Here is an 18,178-nt window from a genome sequence, read left to right as displayed (position 1 = left end):
AAAACAGAAAGCCAGCCCCCCTTCCTGAGGGGAAGGGCTCATGCGGACCCCAGTCTGGCTCGAGGGCAGAAATGGGCAGAAGAGCTGCACTGAGAGATGGGGCTTGAAGTTGTCCCCCAGCAGCCCTGCCACAGCGGTCAACCTGGACTCTCGTTTTTCACTGACCAAAATGGACAAATTGTAATAGGAGGAGGAGGAGGAGAGAAAACTGCTTTATTTTCCAAAGAATGTGCGTCCCTCTCGTGGACACTTTGGCATATACAGCTTTCAGATTGTATCCCTTTTTGGCAAGCAGTTTGGAGCTGTTTCTTACGGTAGGTACTCAGAGTCAGGAAAGGGGAAGGTAGACAGAAAAGGGAAGGATGGCATTACAAACTTAGGAAAGTTTGAAAAGCATAGATTCTTTGGTTCTGGATTGTGCATTCATTTTGAATGAAACCAATAAAATGTAGGCTGAACAGATTTCACACCCAGCTTTGTTGAAGGCATGGCTGTTTTTATTTTTTTGATTCACTGTTTGGTTTTGTCATTGCATGCATTAAGGTTTTTTTTTAAGCCCTCCCTCTCTGCCTGCCCATTTGATCCAGCAGTGGAGACTCCCATGCTTTCCTGGTCCTTGGTAGAACATTGAGCAAGAGGAGCGTTCCTGCAGCCAGACCCGTTCTTAAGGTGGGGACTTGCGCCAGGAGCAAAGAGTGCAGCAGAGACAAGGCTGCTGCCCTCCCTCCTCCTCCTCCTCCTCCTCCTCCTCTCTCTGTCTCTCTCTCCTCACAGCATCTCCTTGACAAGCCCTTGTGGAAAGGAGGGTCCAGCCTGGGCTCCCTTATGCGAAGTGGTATAAGATGGAGAAGGGGAGGGAGGCTGCGGGGACCCTCGGTAGGGAGGGAGGGCTGAGCTGCCTTCAGTGGGGGTCTCCTGGAGCCCTTGGGGTTGGAGCAGGTCAGGCCCTCCTCCAGGTGGGTTGGGAGACTTTGGCAGCTGCTTCCGAGCAGACGGCTTGCTGGGAGGGCTTTGGGGGAGTGGTTGAGTCAGGGTCTCTGATAGGAATGGGGTCTCCCTTGGGAGGCAGAAGCTGACTCCCTCCAGTCCGTGTGTGTGTGAGTGTGCCCTGGGTGCAGGTGGACCCTCAAGTGCCCCCTGATTTTCTGCATGGGGAGAGCTGAGCCTTAACTGGAGCCTCGTCTGTTCGCTTCCTCTGGGCTTTGCAGGGCTCCCTAGGAAACCCTCGGCCTCTCCCTTCTCTGCCCCACTGCCTCCCCCGCCACTTCCAGGTCCCTTTCAGCCCTTTGATTCCATGTCTTGGTGAAGTTCTAGCGGCTCTGAGAAATGCGGGGGGGGAGCCCTGTGAACTTGGACTAGGATTTGGGTACAGTGTGTAGAATTTTTCCTGGAAGTTTGAAATGCAAAATGAACTTGTTAGGTACCAGCTGGGCCACGTGAAAACAATACCATGGACAATATTTTCTAAATCTATACATTTCTTAAGCCAGATCTTGGCCTCAGGCCTCCTTTCAGCATTTCCGAGGCCAGGTGCTCCCCTCCCCTCCCCCAGGGTCCTCCTGCTCTGGTCACTGGGCAGAACGGCTGGGCTCGGTCGAACTGGCCAGTGGGCTGCCTTGTCCTTGCCTCAGTCTCCCTGCTATGAAAGGCTGCCGGTTCATTTCAAAGTCTCCTCCGAGGGAGGATTGGTGTAGGCGGGGCAGCTGCAGATCAGTTCCTCTGGGCAGGCAGTTCTTAGCCAGCCGGATGCCAGGCAGAATGGAAAGTGCCAGCAATCTGGCTCAGGCAGCCACTTCGCAGGGGACTTCCTTCTCCCCTCCCGTCTCCTCTTCTCTCTCTCTTTCTCTCTCTCTCTCTCTCTCACACACACACACACACACACACTCACACACACACACGCGCCAGCTGACTGACTGGAACCCAGGGAGCCATGGGTGGTCTCCTGCCAGAGTGAGAAGCTGGGGAGATACACAGTCGCACAGGGTTGTGAGTATCTAGGAACCCACAATCACTAACGGCCTTGAAATTATCAAAACCTCACAACATTCTAGGGCCTCTTAGCTGATTCTGCTGAGAGAGAAAGAGGTAAAACTTTCCCAGGTCTTTGTAGACAAAGTCTTTGCCTGGAAACTCAGCATCCCACAGCTGGCCCCAGGAGATCAGACCAAAATGGGGATTTCTCTCATCTGCATCTCACCCTTTGCCAGAAGCTCAGAGAACTTCACCCGCCGGTGCTTGGAAGCGCTGCTAAATAATTTGAGGAAGACAAAGAGGAGGAACGCGTGTTTTTATCCAGTTTTGGGCTCTGCCGAGTTGTATTTTGGGTAGGTGAGCTGTGAATACGACTCCTAAGAGTAAACCCACCCTACTCTGTGCCCCTCCTTCCCCCTCCCTCTCTGCCTCCTGTAGGTCTGGGTGAGATCCGGTGCACCCTCCCCATGGAGGAGAGCTCCGTCCCGCTCAGCGAACTCACGGAAGCCAGTTTCCGGGACTGCAAGTTCAGGCTGTCCCTGGCGGACCTCCTGATCATCATCTTCTCCGGGGCAGCCATCTCCGTCGCAGCCATCATCTCTAGCTTTGTTCTGGCGCTGCTGGTGAACTATTTGCAGCGATGCACGCCCAGAAAAGAGGAGGAGGAGGAGGAGGAGGAAGGCTGAGTTCCCTTCTCTTTCCCTGCCCCTGCCCGCCTGCCTTGTTCAAAGGAAGCCAAGGACTGCCTCCACTGGTTGGAAAGGGCAGCTCAGCCACGTAGCTGACCGGGAGTTTCCCAGGGGGATTGATAGGACAAGATACTCCGGGATCCTCTCCAGTGACCATCGCTCAGGAGGCAAGAAGGGGCCTTCTCAGAAGCAGGAGGCTGACGGGTGCTTCGTCTTCAATCTTCTCCCTCTGGACAGCTGCAAATCAGCAGGAAATCCTGCTGTCCAATTCCAGGTGGCGGCCCCGTGTAGCTCCTGATGGGGCTGTCCTGTCTGCGGCTGCATTTGCTTCTGCAGCTCCCCTCAGTGGCCGTTGCCATGTGGCTGGCTCCCTCCCCACTCGAGGCTCCAAGCCCCTTGCCCACCGCCCCGCCTGCCTGGGACGTCTGGAAGGATTGCTTCAGCAGGAGGCCAGCCCGGCTCTTCCAGGCTCTCGGCCCTCGAGCCCAGCGCCTGGACAGCTGCCGGTTCCTTCTTCGCCTGTGGTGTTTCCTTCATTTTCATGGGAGAGAAATGGCACCTGGCTCTCTGTTTTTCCAAAGGAGAAGAGCTTTTGGGTCAGCTGGGTGACCCTTGCTCTCCTCTCCCCTCTGAGTGTCTCCAAGGGGTCCGAACGTCCAGCCCTTCCCCGGAGAAGCCTTGCTACCACTCGACTTCCCACGTTCCCCCTTCTCCATGGTTTGCTCCTAAACGCTTGATTGGGAAGGCTCTGCTACTTTGAAACGGAACTGAACTTCATCCTAAGCCTGGCCCGCGTGCGAATCGGGCACACAGATTTAAAGGCGAGGCTGATCAATCTGGGCAGATGGCAGTGTTTTTGTCAATGCTGGGTGATGGGGGATCGTAGTGAGGCCCGCCTGGGCCGCCTGGGCCGCTGAGAGCAGCAGGATTCCTTCAGGAGGCCTTCAGGGACCAAGGCCTCGATGGAAAACCCTCCTCCTCCTCCTTCCCACCCCAGACAGACGTCGGTCGGGACACCTGGGTTCCGCCTGTCTTTAGCCTCCTCCTAAGCTGAAACTGGGGATAAGTGGAGTTTTGGAAATGGTTTGTGCCCAAGTCCATATTTGGAAACCTGCAATGTGGAAGAATCCAGGGTGGACATTTCTGGAGATGCTAAAATGGATCTCAGTGATCCACTGCTCGGAGCGGTCCGGGCTGTTGGCTTTCTCCTACCCTAACCCTCTTTGAGGTGAGCTGCCTCTTAGAAAAGGACATTTAGTTGTCCAGCTGCCCTGCATGCATTTTCTTATAAATAGCTTCCATGCCATTTTCTTAGCAACAATGTGGAAGTGGGATTTTTTTTTCAATTTCCAGAGTAGCCCCCAGCCCCCTTCCTCCCTTGTGGATTCCACCCCAGCCCACCCACACCCCCGTAGCATCTGCACATCTGCCTCCTCCTCCTCCTCCTCTCCCTGCCTGAAGCGCCCCCTGGTCCCCCCACCACTCGCCAGAGCGCGGGTCTGGGCCGGGCTTCCTTTGCCCTGGGCTGTCTCCAAGGACCAGTGATAGGGGTGGGTGGGTGGGTGGCATAGATATTTCATCCGGTGTTTTCTGGGGCTCAGTCCCGGCAGAGGGCGCTCCAAAGGAGACCTCCTGGCTCAAGGCCATCTCCCCCACTGACTCGGCTGGCTGCAGTGGGAGGCCTCAATCCCCTCCTTGCAGCAGAGGGTCCTCCCCGGAGGAAAGTCAGGTCTAGTCGTGGAGCGGGGTGGGGGTGACAGTTCAGGTTCTAAAAGAGTATTTTCCTCTGAAGCTAAAATTTTTCTCCATCCCCCAAATGTAGCACTACAATTGTGACCAATGCAGTACGTGTCCAACCTACAAAAAGTTGCATCCTGTGATCTTTGGGTGTCAAGGTGACTGCGACTGGCATGGTGTCGAGATTGTTAACTATGGCGGGGGGAGGGTGGTACTCAAGTCAAATTCCAGGGGTTGTTGGGGTGGTCTTTGTTCCGCCCGTTTATTTTCCCCTGCCCTGTGCCCCCCTCCCAACCAATGGAAAATACGTCCCGCATCAGCCTTCTCCCACGTGGGGCAGCCCTTCCTTTCCGTCCTAATCCAACCGCTGGGTGCCCGTCCTCCCCCCCCCCCATCCCGGAAGGAGAACCTTGCAGTCTCCCAGGTGCCTCCAGCAGCTTTATTGGGCCCAGGTGCCAAGGAAGGAGAGCGAGAGCTCAGTGCCACGTGGCCTCGAGACTCCCTGAACCTGTTCTCGGGGGGGGGGGCGTGTCCCCCCGCCTCAAGCTCCCCTCCCTTTTCTATGTCCCTGGAATTGTAGTTGAGCTCTCGGAAGGCGTGAAATCCAGAGCCGGAGCAGGACATGCCAGCCAGTTGTTTGAACGCCTCCTCTCTTCCTCTGCCTGTGGGCGGCTGGGGGAAAAGCTGTGCCGAGGCGGTTCAAGGACCAAAGACAACACGGCTTCGGTTTGTGGCTTATGGCTCCAGGTCCCTCACCGTGTAAAGCTTCTGGCTCTCCTTATTCCTGCCAGAAGCGGGAGCTTCCCCTCAGACGAACCGATTCCCCGCTCCCCAGGCCCAGGAGGCTTCTGCCCTTCTCAGGCAGGGGCATCCAGGCTTCTGGGCAGCCACTGCTGGCGGCTCTGCTCCAGGATGCGCCTGGTGTCCGGCCGCTGGCGAGGGGTATATGCCGAGGCGGGAGGCTTGGGGTAGGAGCTGTGGTAGACGCTCTTGGCCCCTTCCGGCTCTTTACGGTGCCAGGTGTCCATCAGGTGCTCCAAAAGTCCGTAGCTGGTGGGGGGCTCTGAAAAGGATGTCATTTCAGGAAAGGGAGGGGGAAGGTTCTACACTGCGCTCTAATAAATCTGCAGAGATCTGAGCAGCGGGAAGAGGAGCTGAGGCAGCAAAGCTTAAGGCCACCGAGCCTGAGCCAAGGTAGGCGAGGGGCCTTTCCCCCTGCGTGCTGGAGGGAGCCCTCGGGATGAGGGGGTGGTCTTTTGGTTCCCCAGGGGGTGGGGGGTTGTGTGTGATGTCCCCATTCCCAGGACTACCTTGTCAGACACACACACCCCTGGTCCAGCATCCATCGGATGGCCGCAGTGTCAATAGCGTTTGTAGGCAGCGGTCTGGTCGCCCTGACTCCGCCCACCAAGACTCCAGATGCTCCCTCCCCCTCCCCCGCATTTCTTCTCTGGAAACCTGCTTGAATTCCCACTTGTCCCACCACAGCAGCTGGCGCAAGCGGATGCCCACCTGCCGGTCTCCAGACTCTGCCACAGGTGTTCCTTGAGAGCCCCACCCAGCCTTCTAGGATGGGAGCCCACCGCCCCAGCCCTCCCTCCTCCTGGGACCTACCAACCAGGGGGTAGTCTGATTTCTCTGGCGTCCATGCCAGTTTGTGCCTGTCCCATTTGCGGAGTGGAGGCAGCTGTGGGTTGTGGCCGTGCCTGTTGTATTGATCGTCGTACTGCGTGACCAGGTGCCGATGCCTGGCCTCTTCACAGTGGGTCAAGATATACTTCCGTGGCAGGCCCTAAAAGGCAGCGAGTGGCGTTTGAAGGTGATGGGCCTGACAGAGGGACGGGCTGCAGTTGCCCCTCCCCTCATACCCGGGCAGGGTGGGGTGGCAGGCTGGCTAGGCTACCAGGTGAACTGGACTGAGGAGGGCAGAATCCAGAGTCAGACCTGTGGTGACAGTTTGGGAAAGGCAAAATGTGGCCAAAATGTCACGTCCTGCTTGAACGGAGCCAAGATGGGACGAAGCACATGCTCAGAGGCAGGGGGCCTGCGAGGGGAGGTTGGTCTGCAGGGTGTCGGGGGTGGGGGGGCGCTTGTGACCACACACAAGGGGAGCTTTTGAGTCGCCTGCTGAGTTCGCTTTGCTTGAAGCTAGATTGGTTTTTGGTGGGTTTTCTTGGTCTGTAGCTCATCCCTCAGGGTTAGCGTCCGATTTAGTGTACTCTGCACATCCAGGAAACGACCCTGTTCTCTGCCATGGTTAAGAGCCACCTCAGTGTGGAAGAGGGGGCAGCAGCAGGCCCTCCCCCCTCCCGACCCTTCCCAACCCTGGCTGGAATCGCACAGCCTTCCCAGTCCAAGCAGAACATGGACCTGAAAGGCCCCAAGTTTGGATCAGGACTCCCGTGACTCACTTCCAGCCGCTTCATAAGCCTCCGCATCACAGTTCGGTCTGGGGTCCCGGTGTGGAAAGGAATAAAATCTTGTTTGAAGGTGCTTTGACTGGTCCCCTTGTTATCGCAGACAAACTAAAATAACCCAGATAAACAGCCATCACAGAAACAAGCTGAGATCGCCCTTTTGGGAAACCATGGATCCCCATTTCCTGTGCTGACTACCTTGGTGCCCCCCCCCGGGGGGGTGGGGACTTCCTTACCCTTCTCCTCTCCTCTCCCCAGTTTCCAATGAGCACTTTGGTTGAGTACTTTGGCTCCACCTTCCAGCTGGGGATGGTGCATTCCTGGACATCTCTGCATAGATTAATCATGTTCCACCACCGCCCCACCAGCTTCCTTTCTCCTCCTCTGGCTGAGAGCTTCTGGGGGCTCCTTTGTGGCAGCGTTGCTTTCTCTCAGGTTCTCCATTGTTGCCCATCACCTTGGTTACCCTCCTGTGACACGGCAACAGGAGATTCTGTTGCCATGCAGTCTATGGGCTTGTTCTATGGGGTTCAGAGCTGTGGGGCCGGATGCATCAGGGATGCTTCTAGTTCCTTGGAAGGTCTGGCTGACCATCAGGAGGATAAACGGAAGAGCATCTCTGGCGTCGGGGGACCCCTTTTATCTGCACGTGGGGTGCAGCTCAAGGCTGCAGCATTTCATGGGCAAAAGCTGAAGGCGGCACCCTCCCTGCAGGCTCTTTGTGAAGGTTTCCGGCTCTATTTACTTATTTATTATTGAGCCTGGAGCCCTGGCAAAAGGATTATGTACCAGAGACCGTTGCCATGTTAATATAACAGAACAAGTCAGCTGTATTTTATTCCTGAATTGCAGCACACAAATCTACATGGCCATTTCCAAAATGTTGTTTCTAACATTTATTCTTCAGTCTCCAAGTAATCAGTCTCAAGTCTGTGCAAACAAAACAAAATAAATGCCCCGGACATCTGCGTGAAGTACCACAACGAGCCAGTTATTTAGAATAGCCCGTTAAAACAGCAGACACCAAATCCAGTACCACAGGATGGTACAACGTGACCGTGTCTCGTGGCCGGCATGAAGCCAGCATGGAAACCTCCCTCTTTTGGCCGAGAGAGTGTTGTTCAATTCTCTTCTCTGGGCTGGGAAGCGTGGGAAGCAAAGGCTCTTGCATCCCGTTGGCTTGGCCACTGCTCAAATTCCAGAGCAGTTCAGCCTTTTGCGCTCAGGCTGGCCCTCACTGGACCGAATGTGGGACAAATGCACGTTTTCTACTTTCTGGCAGACTACTGCTACTCTTGTTATTTCATAAGCCTTTAATGAAGCTGACAATATCATCCACCCCCTTTTTCCCAGATGGGAAACCAAGCCAGCCGCTCTCAAAAAATTCTATAACCCCATGGAATCCGTTCGCCAGATGGCACCAGGTCACCGGGACCCGCTGGTCTTCCAGGCGCTTCTTGTAGAGCAGGCCGTCGTCTCTCAGGACATCGTATTCGCAGGTCAGAATGAAGGTCTCAGGAAGCAGCGAGAGGACGGCCTCTTCCGCCAGAAGCGGTGAGCATTCAGGCAAAGCCAAGCTCCCCAGGGCCTCGCAGACATCCTCTTTGAAAGAAAGCCAGGAGGTGGGCTTATAGCCCCTGGCTTTAAACTCCTCCTGGAGGTGGTTCACGCTCAGCCACTTCCTGTACTGCGCTCGTAGTTTCATCGGGACGTGTGACCCTTCCAAGATATCCCCCAGGCACGAAGCGTCTCCCGTCAAGCGCTGTAGCAGGTAAAAAGCAGCCCGTTCTCGGAACAGAAGTGGCACGGCCCGGTTCTGCTGGTAGGAAGGCAAGTTGAAGTCTACCGCTTGGAGAACGGGGCAGAGGAGGATCTGAGCGTGCACCTTGGCAGGGCCCGGTCTACTTGCTAAGATTTGACAGACCCCGGCAGCGAGATTCCCACCCGCCTCATTTCCAGCAAGGATGACCCGGCTGCTGTCCACCCCGTAGTCCTCCGCGACCTTCAGAAAGTGGGTGGAGGCAGCAAGGCAGTCGTCGAGCTGGGCGGGGTGTCTGTGCTCAGGAGCCAAGCGGTACCTGCAGGGAAGGAGGTCCACATAAACCGGAGGAAGACTTTGACCTGCTCCCTCAAGATGGAGAGGGAGGGAGGGAGAGAGAGAGGAAGGGAGGGAGAGATCTTCGTGGTTCAGTTTAGGGGCAGTTGCAAGGTCCCTGCAAGCATCCTTGGATGAGAAGATTGCGCTCAATTGAGAAGCAGAAACCCTGGGCAAAAAGAGAAGAAACCCCTGTTTGGCCCCCAGCCGAGAAGATCTCGCGCCGGGAAGGGCATCTATTCCAGAAGGACTGCCTGCATTAGGAATATTTGCCTGCCAGCTCAGCCCCTCTCGCTTTGGCTGGTCCCGCCAGGTTCAAGCCCCCGCCCCCCCAAGATGGTGATTGCTCCCCTTCTGTTTTGTCTGGGAAATTCAGGCAAGATTTCTGAGGGTGTGGTTGCGGTACCCTCGCCTCGCAAAGCTGGTGGCTCTTTCTCTTGGGCTACCGCCTTTCACTCCCAGGATCTGGGATAAGAGTGCAAAACCCACTTGGGATGACTTACGCCACAGACACAACCACCGAGTCGCTTTCTCTGGCCAAGTAGCAGCAGAGGTGCTCCTGGCTCCCTGAAAAAAAGATAATTTGCACGACTGACCGGAAAGGCACCACATGCCTACTACGCTCCTCGCGCGCCTCCCAAATGCTGCCATTGTAGAAACCGCCCAAAAATATTTCGTCAAGATCCTTTGGGAAACAAGTCCTGAATGGCAAATGGGCCATCAGTGCCTTGTCGGCATGAAGGCAGCAGAGCCTTTCCCTTGGATCCCTTCCCTGGAATCAACCCGTTGCTTCCAGATAGACCCAGCGCTTCAGTAGTCGTGTACAGAAAACCTTTTTTGCCACTGAATCTGACCCATTTTCTGATTTGGATCAGTTTAATTTGGCAATTCAGTTCCGAAATCCAAAATCACAGGAAGGATCCCAATGGCGCCTGAGTTAGATCAGCAAGAATTAAACATTCTCTCCCTCCCTCCCTGTGTGTGTGTGCGCGCGCGCGCGTGAGTTTCTCCGCGTGGACAGAAAAGTCCCACGCTCCTCTTTCTTTGGAGGAAGCTAAACTCCGGGGACGGGGCTCACCCAAGCTGCCGAAGAGCCAGCCCCCCGCGTGGAAGTACACGATGCCCTTCCTCGGGCCAGCGGCGGAGGGCGCTTTGGGCAGGTATAGCCGGACCGGGATGCCCTCGAAGGCGGCGTCCTGGATGCGGAGGGTGGGGTCTCTCCTCCTCGTCCAGGCGTTGCGCACCAACCGGACGAACTGGATTTGGCGGCAGAAGTGCAGGTTCTCCAAGATCCGTCCCTTTCAGGGGAGCAAAGCGGGTGCTTGAGCGCTTGGCCGCATGCAAAGGGCAGCCTGCTCCCGGTCGGGCTCGGAATGCGCTCGGAACTCCCTGGAGCAGGGAAGCGCCCAGTCACCCGCGGAAAGCCCAGCTTCGCCCCGTGGGAATCCCCCGGCCTCCCCTTCCCATCTTTCAGGGGTCTGGGCGGGGCCGCCTCGGCGTCCTCCCTCGGTGCCAGGCAGCGCAGGTCTTATTTAGCGAGGGGCTCTCCAGGCGCGCACCAGGCGCGGCTGTCCCGAGAGCGGCCGCTTGCTTTGGTGCGCCCGGGAGCTGCCGCAGAGGAAAGGCCCCACCGGCTTCATCAGGCGTGCAGGCGGGATCCCCTCGACGCCCCCTTCCCACCCTATCCCCGCATCAGTAGCGCCGCGGCTCTTCGGTGGAGCCTCCCCGGCCCAGAAGCCTTTCCTCCCGGGCGGGCCGGCGCCCGCCCGCCTGCCTCGGGGGCGCCCGCCCATTGCCGCCTGCTCACCAGGACCGCGGCCCCAATGCGGCAGGCATGAATAACGCGTAGCCTGGCCGGCTGCTCCAGCCCGGCCGGCAGCTCGGAGTTGGTGGCCTCGAAGTAGATGCTGCCCAGCACCAGCAGGATCAGGGCGGCGAGCCCCGCCGCGCCCAGCAGCGCCAGCAGCGCCTGCGTGAAGCCCATCGGGGCGCCGGTCTCTGAGGGAGGAAGAGCCGCCGCAGCGCTGGGCCTCGAGCTTTGCGGGCAGGGCGGAGCGCCCTCGGACCACACCTCCCATCTTGCTCGGCCCTTGCCGGATTCAGGCGGGGCTCGTTGCTCTTAGGGACGAGCAGCCGTTCCTACCTGGTAGGATTGTAGCGCTTCCGCTGTAGTCATTGGGGGAGGAGTGGGCCTCCATGAGCGGGGCAGCACCCCCAAGAATGGCTGCCGGCCATGGTGGGGGGGGCTCGTCAGACCTTCAGCTGTGCCCCAAAGGAGAACCCAGCCCAGACATGCCCACCCTTCTCTAGTTGGTGCTTGGCAGGAAAGGACCTCGGCCCAGACCACGGTTTGCTCAACCACTCGGCCCTGGTTGCTGCTCCTGTGCTTTGTGGTTCTGAACCAACATGGACCTCAGAACTGTGGGCTGGCCAGGCCTTGGGCAGGAGCTGGGCGGGGGTGGTCTTACTGGGTGAAAGCTCCTGCCCTGGCATCTTCCTCCCCTGCGTGAAAATAAAGTGGAAGCAGGAAGGAATTTGCAGTAGTCAGTCCAGCCCTTCTGCCCAAGGTCTGTCCAGACTTACCAGAGGACAAGAGCCTCGACCTTCACAGTTTCATCACGAGGCCACTGGCGGTGAATCTGTCCGAAAACCGGAACAGACGTTTCTGCTCAGGTTCTGATAGGCACCTGGCAAATTACAGGGACGATGGTGCCAGGTGACGCTGTGCCAGGTGAGTCTCTCCCTTTTCTAGAAAGGTTTTCCTTAAGAAGGACGTGCTGAGCTCCTTCTGCAGGATCTCTGCAACGCAAAGAGGGAGGAGGCAGAGCTGCCAAAAGTCTTCCCATCCTTTTATCGGGGTCTTCCTATGGAAGTAAAGGGAGTGCTTTTAGCCAAGGTATCATTTTCCTTGGAGCCCTTGGGATTTAGAATGAAATACGCGGGCACGCCTTTGACATGAGGGAATGCCAGGAATATGAGCAGCTGGGCCCGCTCTGAATCCACCAGAGTCAGAAAGGTGGAAGAAAAACCCTCCTTGGAGTCTCCCAGAGCACTTTTGTCCTTTCAGGTCAAGTGAAGGTTCTCAGGTTCCCTGTTTTAGTTCCTTTGCAAGGGAACAAACGGAGCAGAAAAACACTGATAAAACACTGATAAAGCTTCTTGGTGTTTGCTCCGTCCGGTGGTTTTCCAGCCACCTTCAAGCGGAAGAACAAGAAGAGAGCAGAATACGAATTCTCAATGCCAATACAAAAGAAGGCAAGACTTTTATTAAACCAGAGAAGGCTTTCCAGAAAGAGATTCCAAGAATTTGGGTCAGAACAAGCTTGCCCCAAGCTGCAGTTTCTTCTGGCGTCTCGGCTTCCATTCCCGCTAGAGGTACCTAGAGCAAGCACAGAAAGCAAAAGGCATCCAAACTGGCACTCATCGTTCTCACCGAGTACATATGCAGGTGCTAAAGGACGTCTTATCTCTTCTACTTTCAGAGCAAGTTTAGGCAAGTCCAAAGGATAATCTCCTCGAATAGAGGGATCTCTACCAAGAAAGTCCATGCAACTAGCACCGGCATAGACATGGGGGAAAGAGATATTTCCAACCCCTCCCAGAGAGGGAGGGGTCATTATCTTCCTTGAAGGAGGGAGATCTACACAGGCTGGTCGGTCCCCGGAGGAATCTCTATTTGGGGAAGGTCGTCACAAAGCAGAGCAGGAAGGTCTATAACAGCCTTGACTGCCCTGCTGGCATTGGGTCAGCCCTCAGACCTGAACACCCTCTGGGAGTCTGGAGGTCGAGGGAGGCTCTTTTCTTGATGTGGTTGCGGTCGGGTTCCCCGAGCCATACGGCCCTTCGATATAGCGTTGAATAGTTGAGCTGCTATTCCCGGTTGTGTAAACAACGCAGCGCGCCTCCATCCTTTCCTGAATTGGCCACGATGGCATTGTTGCTATCGACGTGCGGCACCTCAGATGCTGAGCCCCGACGTACGTTTTGGCGGGCAGGGGAGCAGAAGGAGGAGAGGGTGAGCATCCCTTTCCTTGTGAGCAGGGTGGACAGAGTACCTTCTCAGGGGAGGCCGGAGGATTTGTTTACGTCTGTGAGGTCTCAGAGAGGCCATCTCTTCCCCTGGCCTGCTCTCTCCCACCCGAGTCACCTCAGAGACAGACCACAAGCACCTGACACTGGCAGAGAAACGGAGGCCGTGCCCCGATCGGCATAATTACAAGGCTCCCGGGCTGAGAAGTCAGCCCGTGGCCTCTCCCATTTCTGCAGTTGCACAATGTGGCCTCCCGGAGCCCTGCCTCAGTCAGCCAGCGGGGTTCCCTTGCTCAGGACCCCTAGACACAACATAGGGTGGGGGGAGACCGGAAGCGAGAGGCAGATTCGCCCTGCGGGTCTCTTTAGAGGGGAGCTTCCCGCACATCCACCCACCCCCGGCCTCTTGAGGATGGAAATTTTCTGGGTGAATTGATGGGGTTTTGCTGTCGGGGGATCGGACATTGGGGTGCCACTGAAAGGGATGAATTCAGATATACACACACACACACCAAGAGGACTTTCTTCGGTTCTCATTCTGAAATTGCCCCTGGGAGTAGTGGGTCTTCCTGTACTGCTTTTGTTAGAGCGGCCCAGGTGTGAAGGTCCTCCTTTTCCAGGCTCAGTCCATCTGTGGCCCTCCTTGGCTGGCATACACACGCACACACGCACACACACACACACACACGCACACACACTTCAGGGCGGTGGGGATCATCGGCACAACTTCTGTCACTCTTGAGGCTATCTGTCTTGAGAAGCGGCTGTAGGGCCATCTTCTTCAAGAGCTCTTCTGAGCCGGAGAGTCCCTTGGATCTTAAGAGCTGCCTTCTGGTGGGGAGGACCCCCGCCGGTCCAGGGTTGGTTGACCACCACTTAAGCAGTTTTTCCTAAGGGGAGCACAAGTCTCAGCCACCAAATTCTCTGTGTTTTAGGAATAAGATGAAAAAGCGATGTCCCTCTCTCGGTTTCATTTTGGCCTCACAAACGTCTGATAAAATCGGTAACATCATGGACAATCCTTTCTGCTGAAGGAAAGGACAGGATGCCATAGCCAAAAAAGACCATGATTGCATGCATGCCGTTCTCAACATGGCTCCAGGTTACCGGCACACCATTGTCCATCAGCCGCTTCATGTACAGCAGCCCGTCGTCTCGAAGGACATCATACTCGCAAGTCAAAAGGAAGGTCTGAGGGAGTTTGCAGACGACCGCATCTTCGGCTAGCAAAGGGGAAATGTTTTCCGAGAGCAACTCTTTCATTTCTTCATGTAGCTGAGGGTTAAAATTAGACAAAGAGTGGTCTTGTTCTGTGTAACCCCTGACTTTGAACCGTTCAGGGATGCTGTCGGCATTCACCCACTTCCGGTACTTCACTCGACTAGCCTTGGGGACATGGCTGCCCTTCAGAAGATCATTTGCAAAGGAAGTCGACTTGTTAAGGTAGCGGCAGCAAAAGTAGGTGACCAGTTTACTCCACAAGAAGGGACTTCTGCAGTTCTGCTGATAGGATGGCAAAGACAAGTTCAAGGCCTGCAGTCCAGGATAGATCAGTGCTTGAGCATGGACCTTGGGAAGGTCTCTGCGGTCCACCAGTAACTGGCAAATGCGTGTGGCAAAATTAGCCCCACAGCTGTCTCCGGAAATGATAATACGAGAACTGTCTACGCCATAATCTTCTCCATGTTTCATGAGGTAGACAGCAGCCTTCAGACATTCAATATACTGGTTTGGATAAGGATTCTCTGGCCCAAGTCCGTATCTAAAAGGATCAGAAAATGACTTATTATGGATTCTTGGCGCATTGGTGAATGTAACTGTTTTTGTAACTGTTTTTAAAATACGTAACACAGAACAACACTTTTGCAACCCTATGAGTTTTTATAAAAGCAATTCTTCAAGTACCAACTCTTGTTTTTAAGCAGCGGAATCTAAAAACTGTCCAAGTTCAAATATGAAAGTTAATCAGTAAACATCATAAGGACTACGTGAAATAATCCTGAGTGAAATCCAACAGAATTGTTCCAAGGATGTAGTAAACAAGACGTCTGAGAATCACACAGCTGGTATCCAAATGAAGTCAGAGTTGCCTACACAAACTTCTAGTTTTATATCCATGAATATTTTACATCTAAATTTAAAGAAAGCAAGGTAGCGAGGCCAACAGGAGCACCACGAGGGGAATCACAAGCACACAGAAGGAAAAGGCGGGGGGAAAGGAAACACCCCCGCTACGTCCACAGCAACCAATCCCAGCACAGATCGCCTCAGGAAGGAGCCGGCTTTCTCCAGCCAATCAACCACAGCGCAATCTTCTCTCTGCCCAACCCCTCACCACTCCAGCTGCCGAATTGAAATCTCACCACAAGAGGTGACATCGCCGAAGCCGAAATCGTTTCTGGCTGGCTCAGCGGCTTCTGTTTCAAGCTGGAGCAGAGTGGGTTTAAGAGCGTGTTAAATCTAGCCTTACGGGCAGAGTTATCCAGGTTAGTATCTGTAAGCCCTCTCGGGAAGGCCAGATCAAGAGGCAGACCCAGCTGGGCCGGGAGGTAGAGCGGTCAGAGTCCCGAAAGCCCGCTAGAGTTTTTCTCCACCCAAACTTATACCAAACAAGATCTGGGGTGGGGGTGGGGGTGTTTCAGTTTGAGTTCCTCCATTCCACACTTGGGAAGTCCCCCTCTTCTCCCCCAAGCAGCCACTTCCTGGCTGTTCCCGAACTCTCCCCACCCACTTTCCACGAAACACTCCCCCGAGACCTCGGGAAGCAGCTGGACTAAGGGTCCTTTCCAGCTGGGGAAAGGTTGGTCCCGTAAGCCGTGACCCGGTGCTGTGTGTTGCGGATAGTCAGGTGGTCCATTGTCTTTCCTTTGCCTTCCTACGCAAGGCTGTCAGCCCGGACCATAATATTAGACCTCTTCTTCCCCCCCCCCGCCCCTCCCCCCCCCCAAGTGCTGTAGATTAGAGAGGTGAAGAGGTGGCGACACTCACCCAACCGCCACCACCGTCGCATCCCCCTCTTTGGCCATGTGGCGCAGGATTCTTTCGTAGGCATCTAAAAAAAGAAGCGGAGAGTTGCGCTGGATGAAAACTCCCTCCCGCAAACCCCCTTCTTTCCCTGCCTGAAGCCTCCGAGGGAGGGTTGCCGAAGGGAAGCGGTCAGCCCCAGGGTGGCCACGGTCATTGCTCAGCTCTCCTGCTTTTGGGATACTTTCTCAGAGATCAGCTATGGGGGGATCCCCCCAGGTGCATTGGGGCGAAGGAGAGCGGAGAGCCAAGCAAACTGAGGTTTTCATATAGTCGGGCCTCTCGGCTTTCATCCTCAGAACAGCTCAGATATGCTCAGCAAACAGGGGATCCCATTTTTGGATGAGTTTGCTCTTTTCATCTGTTCGTTTAAGGCGGTTCGTTGACCCTTTGCCTAGAGAAGGCTCCCTTGGTTTCTCCTACGCTGGCGGAAGCCTCCAGGGCTACACAGGGCAAAGGAAGAGAGATGAATGCGACAGGAAGGGCTGGGTGGACGGCCAAAGCATCATCGATAGCCTTCGCGTTGCACTTAGGGAAGTAGGATCACTAGAGAGCTCTCGGTTTAGCGTGGATAGTTGTGTTCATTTATGCGTGTGTGTCAGAGAGAGAGAAAGAGGGCGAGAGGGAGGGAGAAACATTGGATGCCAAGTGACTTCACAAACATCGCCGTGGGGTGTTTTGGTACCCAACCGCCTTGAAAGGGTTTTGCAATTACGTGGGATGTTTTTAGGCTTCCAGCTATTACTGCCCTGAGATCGCCTAACCTTCTCGGTTTAGCTGTCCGAGCTTGGCTCGGAATAGTCCCCGTGGCCTTACCGATGCTTCCAAAAATGCCTGCTCCTCCATGGAAGTAAAGCACAGCTTTTCTTTTCATAGCTGGCACCGTTCTGGATGAGTAGATCCTCACCGGCACCCCATCAAATTTCTCATTCCGAATGACGAGGGACAGATCCCTACGTGGAGGTATTCCGTTAGTCCAAAGCCGTAAGAAATTGGGGAAGGTGCACAAACCCAGCTCCTCTAAAACAATTCCCTGTTGGCCAAAGCACAGACGAGGAGAATTTAATTTTGGGAGATCACCTTAATCTTTGGCGTCAGAGAGTTGGAATCCCTATACCCGCACGGTACCCGCAGCAGACAGAGAGTCCTTCAGAATGAAAGAACGGGCATCGTCGTGCGACCACCCAGGCTCAGTTCCTTTTGTACGCGGATGCGAGGCAGAGTCTGCATTTCAGGGTTGTGATGCGTTCCGTTGCTCTCCCTTCAACACATACACGAAGTGCCCAAATTACAGCAATTTAAGCTGCAGTAGGTCGCAGCTCTGGCAGAGAAGACGTAGCAGGGCATTAAACTTTGCAAAGAGGAGTACCTCCATAAGCCAGACGCGCCCTATCCTATTGACGGGAGTCAACTAGGAGCGATGGGACCCGACCTCTCGACCAGGCGGAGGAGTTCAGGTGCGGGAATGCCGCCTTTTACCGAGGGAAGCGCTCCTTCTTCGGGCCTCCAAATCTGGACAGACAGCTTCAAGAAACTTTCTGTTCCATTGCGGGGGAGCGCTCATGAATTCAGGCCAATTCTAATCTTTTTAGAAAAGGATAAATCAAGACAATTTTCCCGTCCCGGTCCAAGAAAAGCGAAAGAAACCTTACCAAAATTAACCCCGTGATGAACGTCGTCTGGCAGATGCGGGCCTTCAGGGGTTGATCGATCCCAGGAGGAAACACGGTTCCTTGGTACTGGATAAGGGCCGAGAGCAGGAAGGCGGCCGGGTACATGGCGCCGGCAACAAGAAGGCAGGCCAGGCGCTTCCCGTGGTATATCATCGCGCCTCACCTGGGGCAGGTTCTCCTCCTCCTCTGCCAAGCTGCCCGTGGAAGCTGTGGAGAGGCCAGCGGCTGATCCCCAGAAAAAATAGATGGTCCAGGTTTGATAAGGGCAGGCTGATCTCCTCTTCTCCCCGCCCATCATGTGCTTCACCTGCAGTAAGAACAAAGCAGAGAGGAAGGTGCGATGGGAGGCAGCACTGAGTCCACTCTTTGACAGGCCATCCGATTAGGAAAGGCAGTTGGCACCTGGGAAGATGGCCACCAGGAAGGAGGCAGTGGGTGGCCACCGACTGGGGAGCTAAACTTCCCCCCACGGGGAGGTACCACGTCCCGTGGAACAGGTGCATCCTTCCCTCACCAGGTTGGTCCGCGACGGGGGAGGATTTC

The 18,178-nt window shown here is 55.4% G+C and overlaps 3 protein-coding genes across 4 annotated transcripts; all 3 read right to left on the bottom strand.

The window, feature by feature from the left end:
* Positions 1–5,174: 5,174 nt before the first annotated feature.
* CFAP107 (cilia and flagella associated protein 107) lies at positions 5,175–7,161 on the bottom strand. Its single transcript, XM_026720880.2, has 4 exons — positions 7,051–7,161; positions 6,809–6,922; positions 6,012–6,189; positions 5,175–5,460 (listed from the first exon to the last, which is right to left on the bottom strand). The coding sequence occupies exons 1-4, from the start codon at positions 7,159–7,161 to the stop codon at positions 5,255–5,257; spliced, it is 609 nt and encodes a 202-aa protein (XP_026576665.2). The 3' UTR covers positions 5,175–5,254.
* Positions 7,162–7,695: 534 nt separating this feature from the next.
* Positions 7,696–11,001, bottom strand: LOC113449748 (arylacetamide deacetylase-like 4). Of its 2 annotated transcripts, none has more exons than XM_087915098.1 (4): positions 10,717–11,001; positions 9,988–10,207; positions 9,413–9,476; positions 7,696–9,078 (listed from the first exon to the last, which is right to left on the bottom strand). In XM_087915098.1, exons 1-4 carry the CDS (start codon positions 10,891–10,893, stop codon positions 8,118–8,120), a joined length of 1,422 nt encoding a protein of 473 aa, XP_087771224.1. In that variant the 5' UTR covers positions 10,894–11,001; the 3' UTR covers positions 7,696–8,117. The 2 variants fall into 2 exon arrangements, with proteins under 2 accessions (XP_087771224.1, XP_026576663.1); XM_026720878.2 differs by having other exon boundaries at positions 7,696–8,892; positions 10,717–10,986.
* Positions 11,002–12,145: 1,144 nt separating this feature from the next.
* Positions 12,146–17,942, bottom strand: LOC113449758 (arylacetamide deacetylase-like 4). The gene is made up of 4 exons (XM_026720896.2): positions 17,615–17,942; positions 16,779–16,995; positions 15,927–15,990; positions 12,146–14,700 (listed from the first exon to the last, which is right to left on the bottom strand). The coding sequence occupies exons 1-4, from the start codon at positions 17,786–17,788 to the stop codon at positions 13,920–13,922; spliced, it is 1,236 nt and encodes a 411-aa protein (XP_026576681.1). The 5' UTR covers positions 17,789–17,942; the 3' UTR covers positions 12,146–13,919.
* Positions 17,943–18,178: the final 236 nt, after the last annotated feature.

This window comes from Pseudonaja textilis, chromosome 18, assembly GCF_049901715.1.
Source record: "Pseudonaja textilis isolate UNSWEBS1 chromosome 18, rPseTex1.2, whole genome shotgun sequence".
In the NCBI taxonomy this organism is placed as follows: Eukaryota; Metazoa; Chordata; class Lepidosauria; order Squamata; family Elapidae; genus Pseudonaja; species Pseudonaja textilis.
Note: the sequence above shows the minus strand (reverse complement) of the source record. Positions and strands in the feature narration are given on the sequence as shown.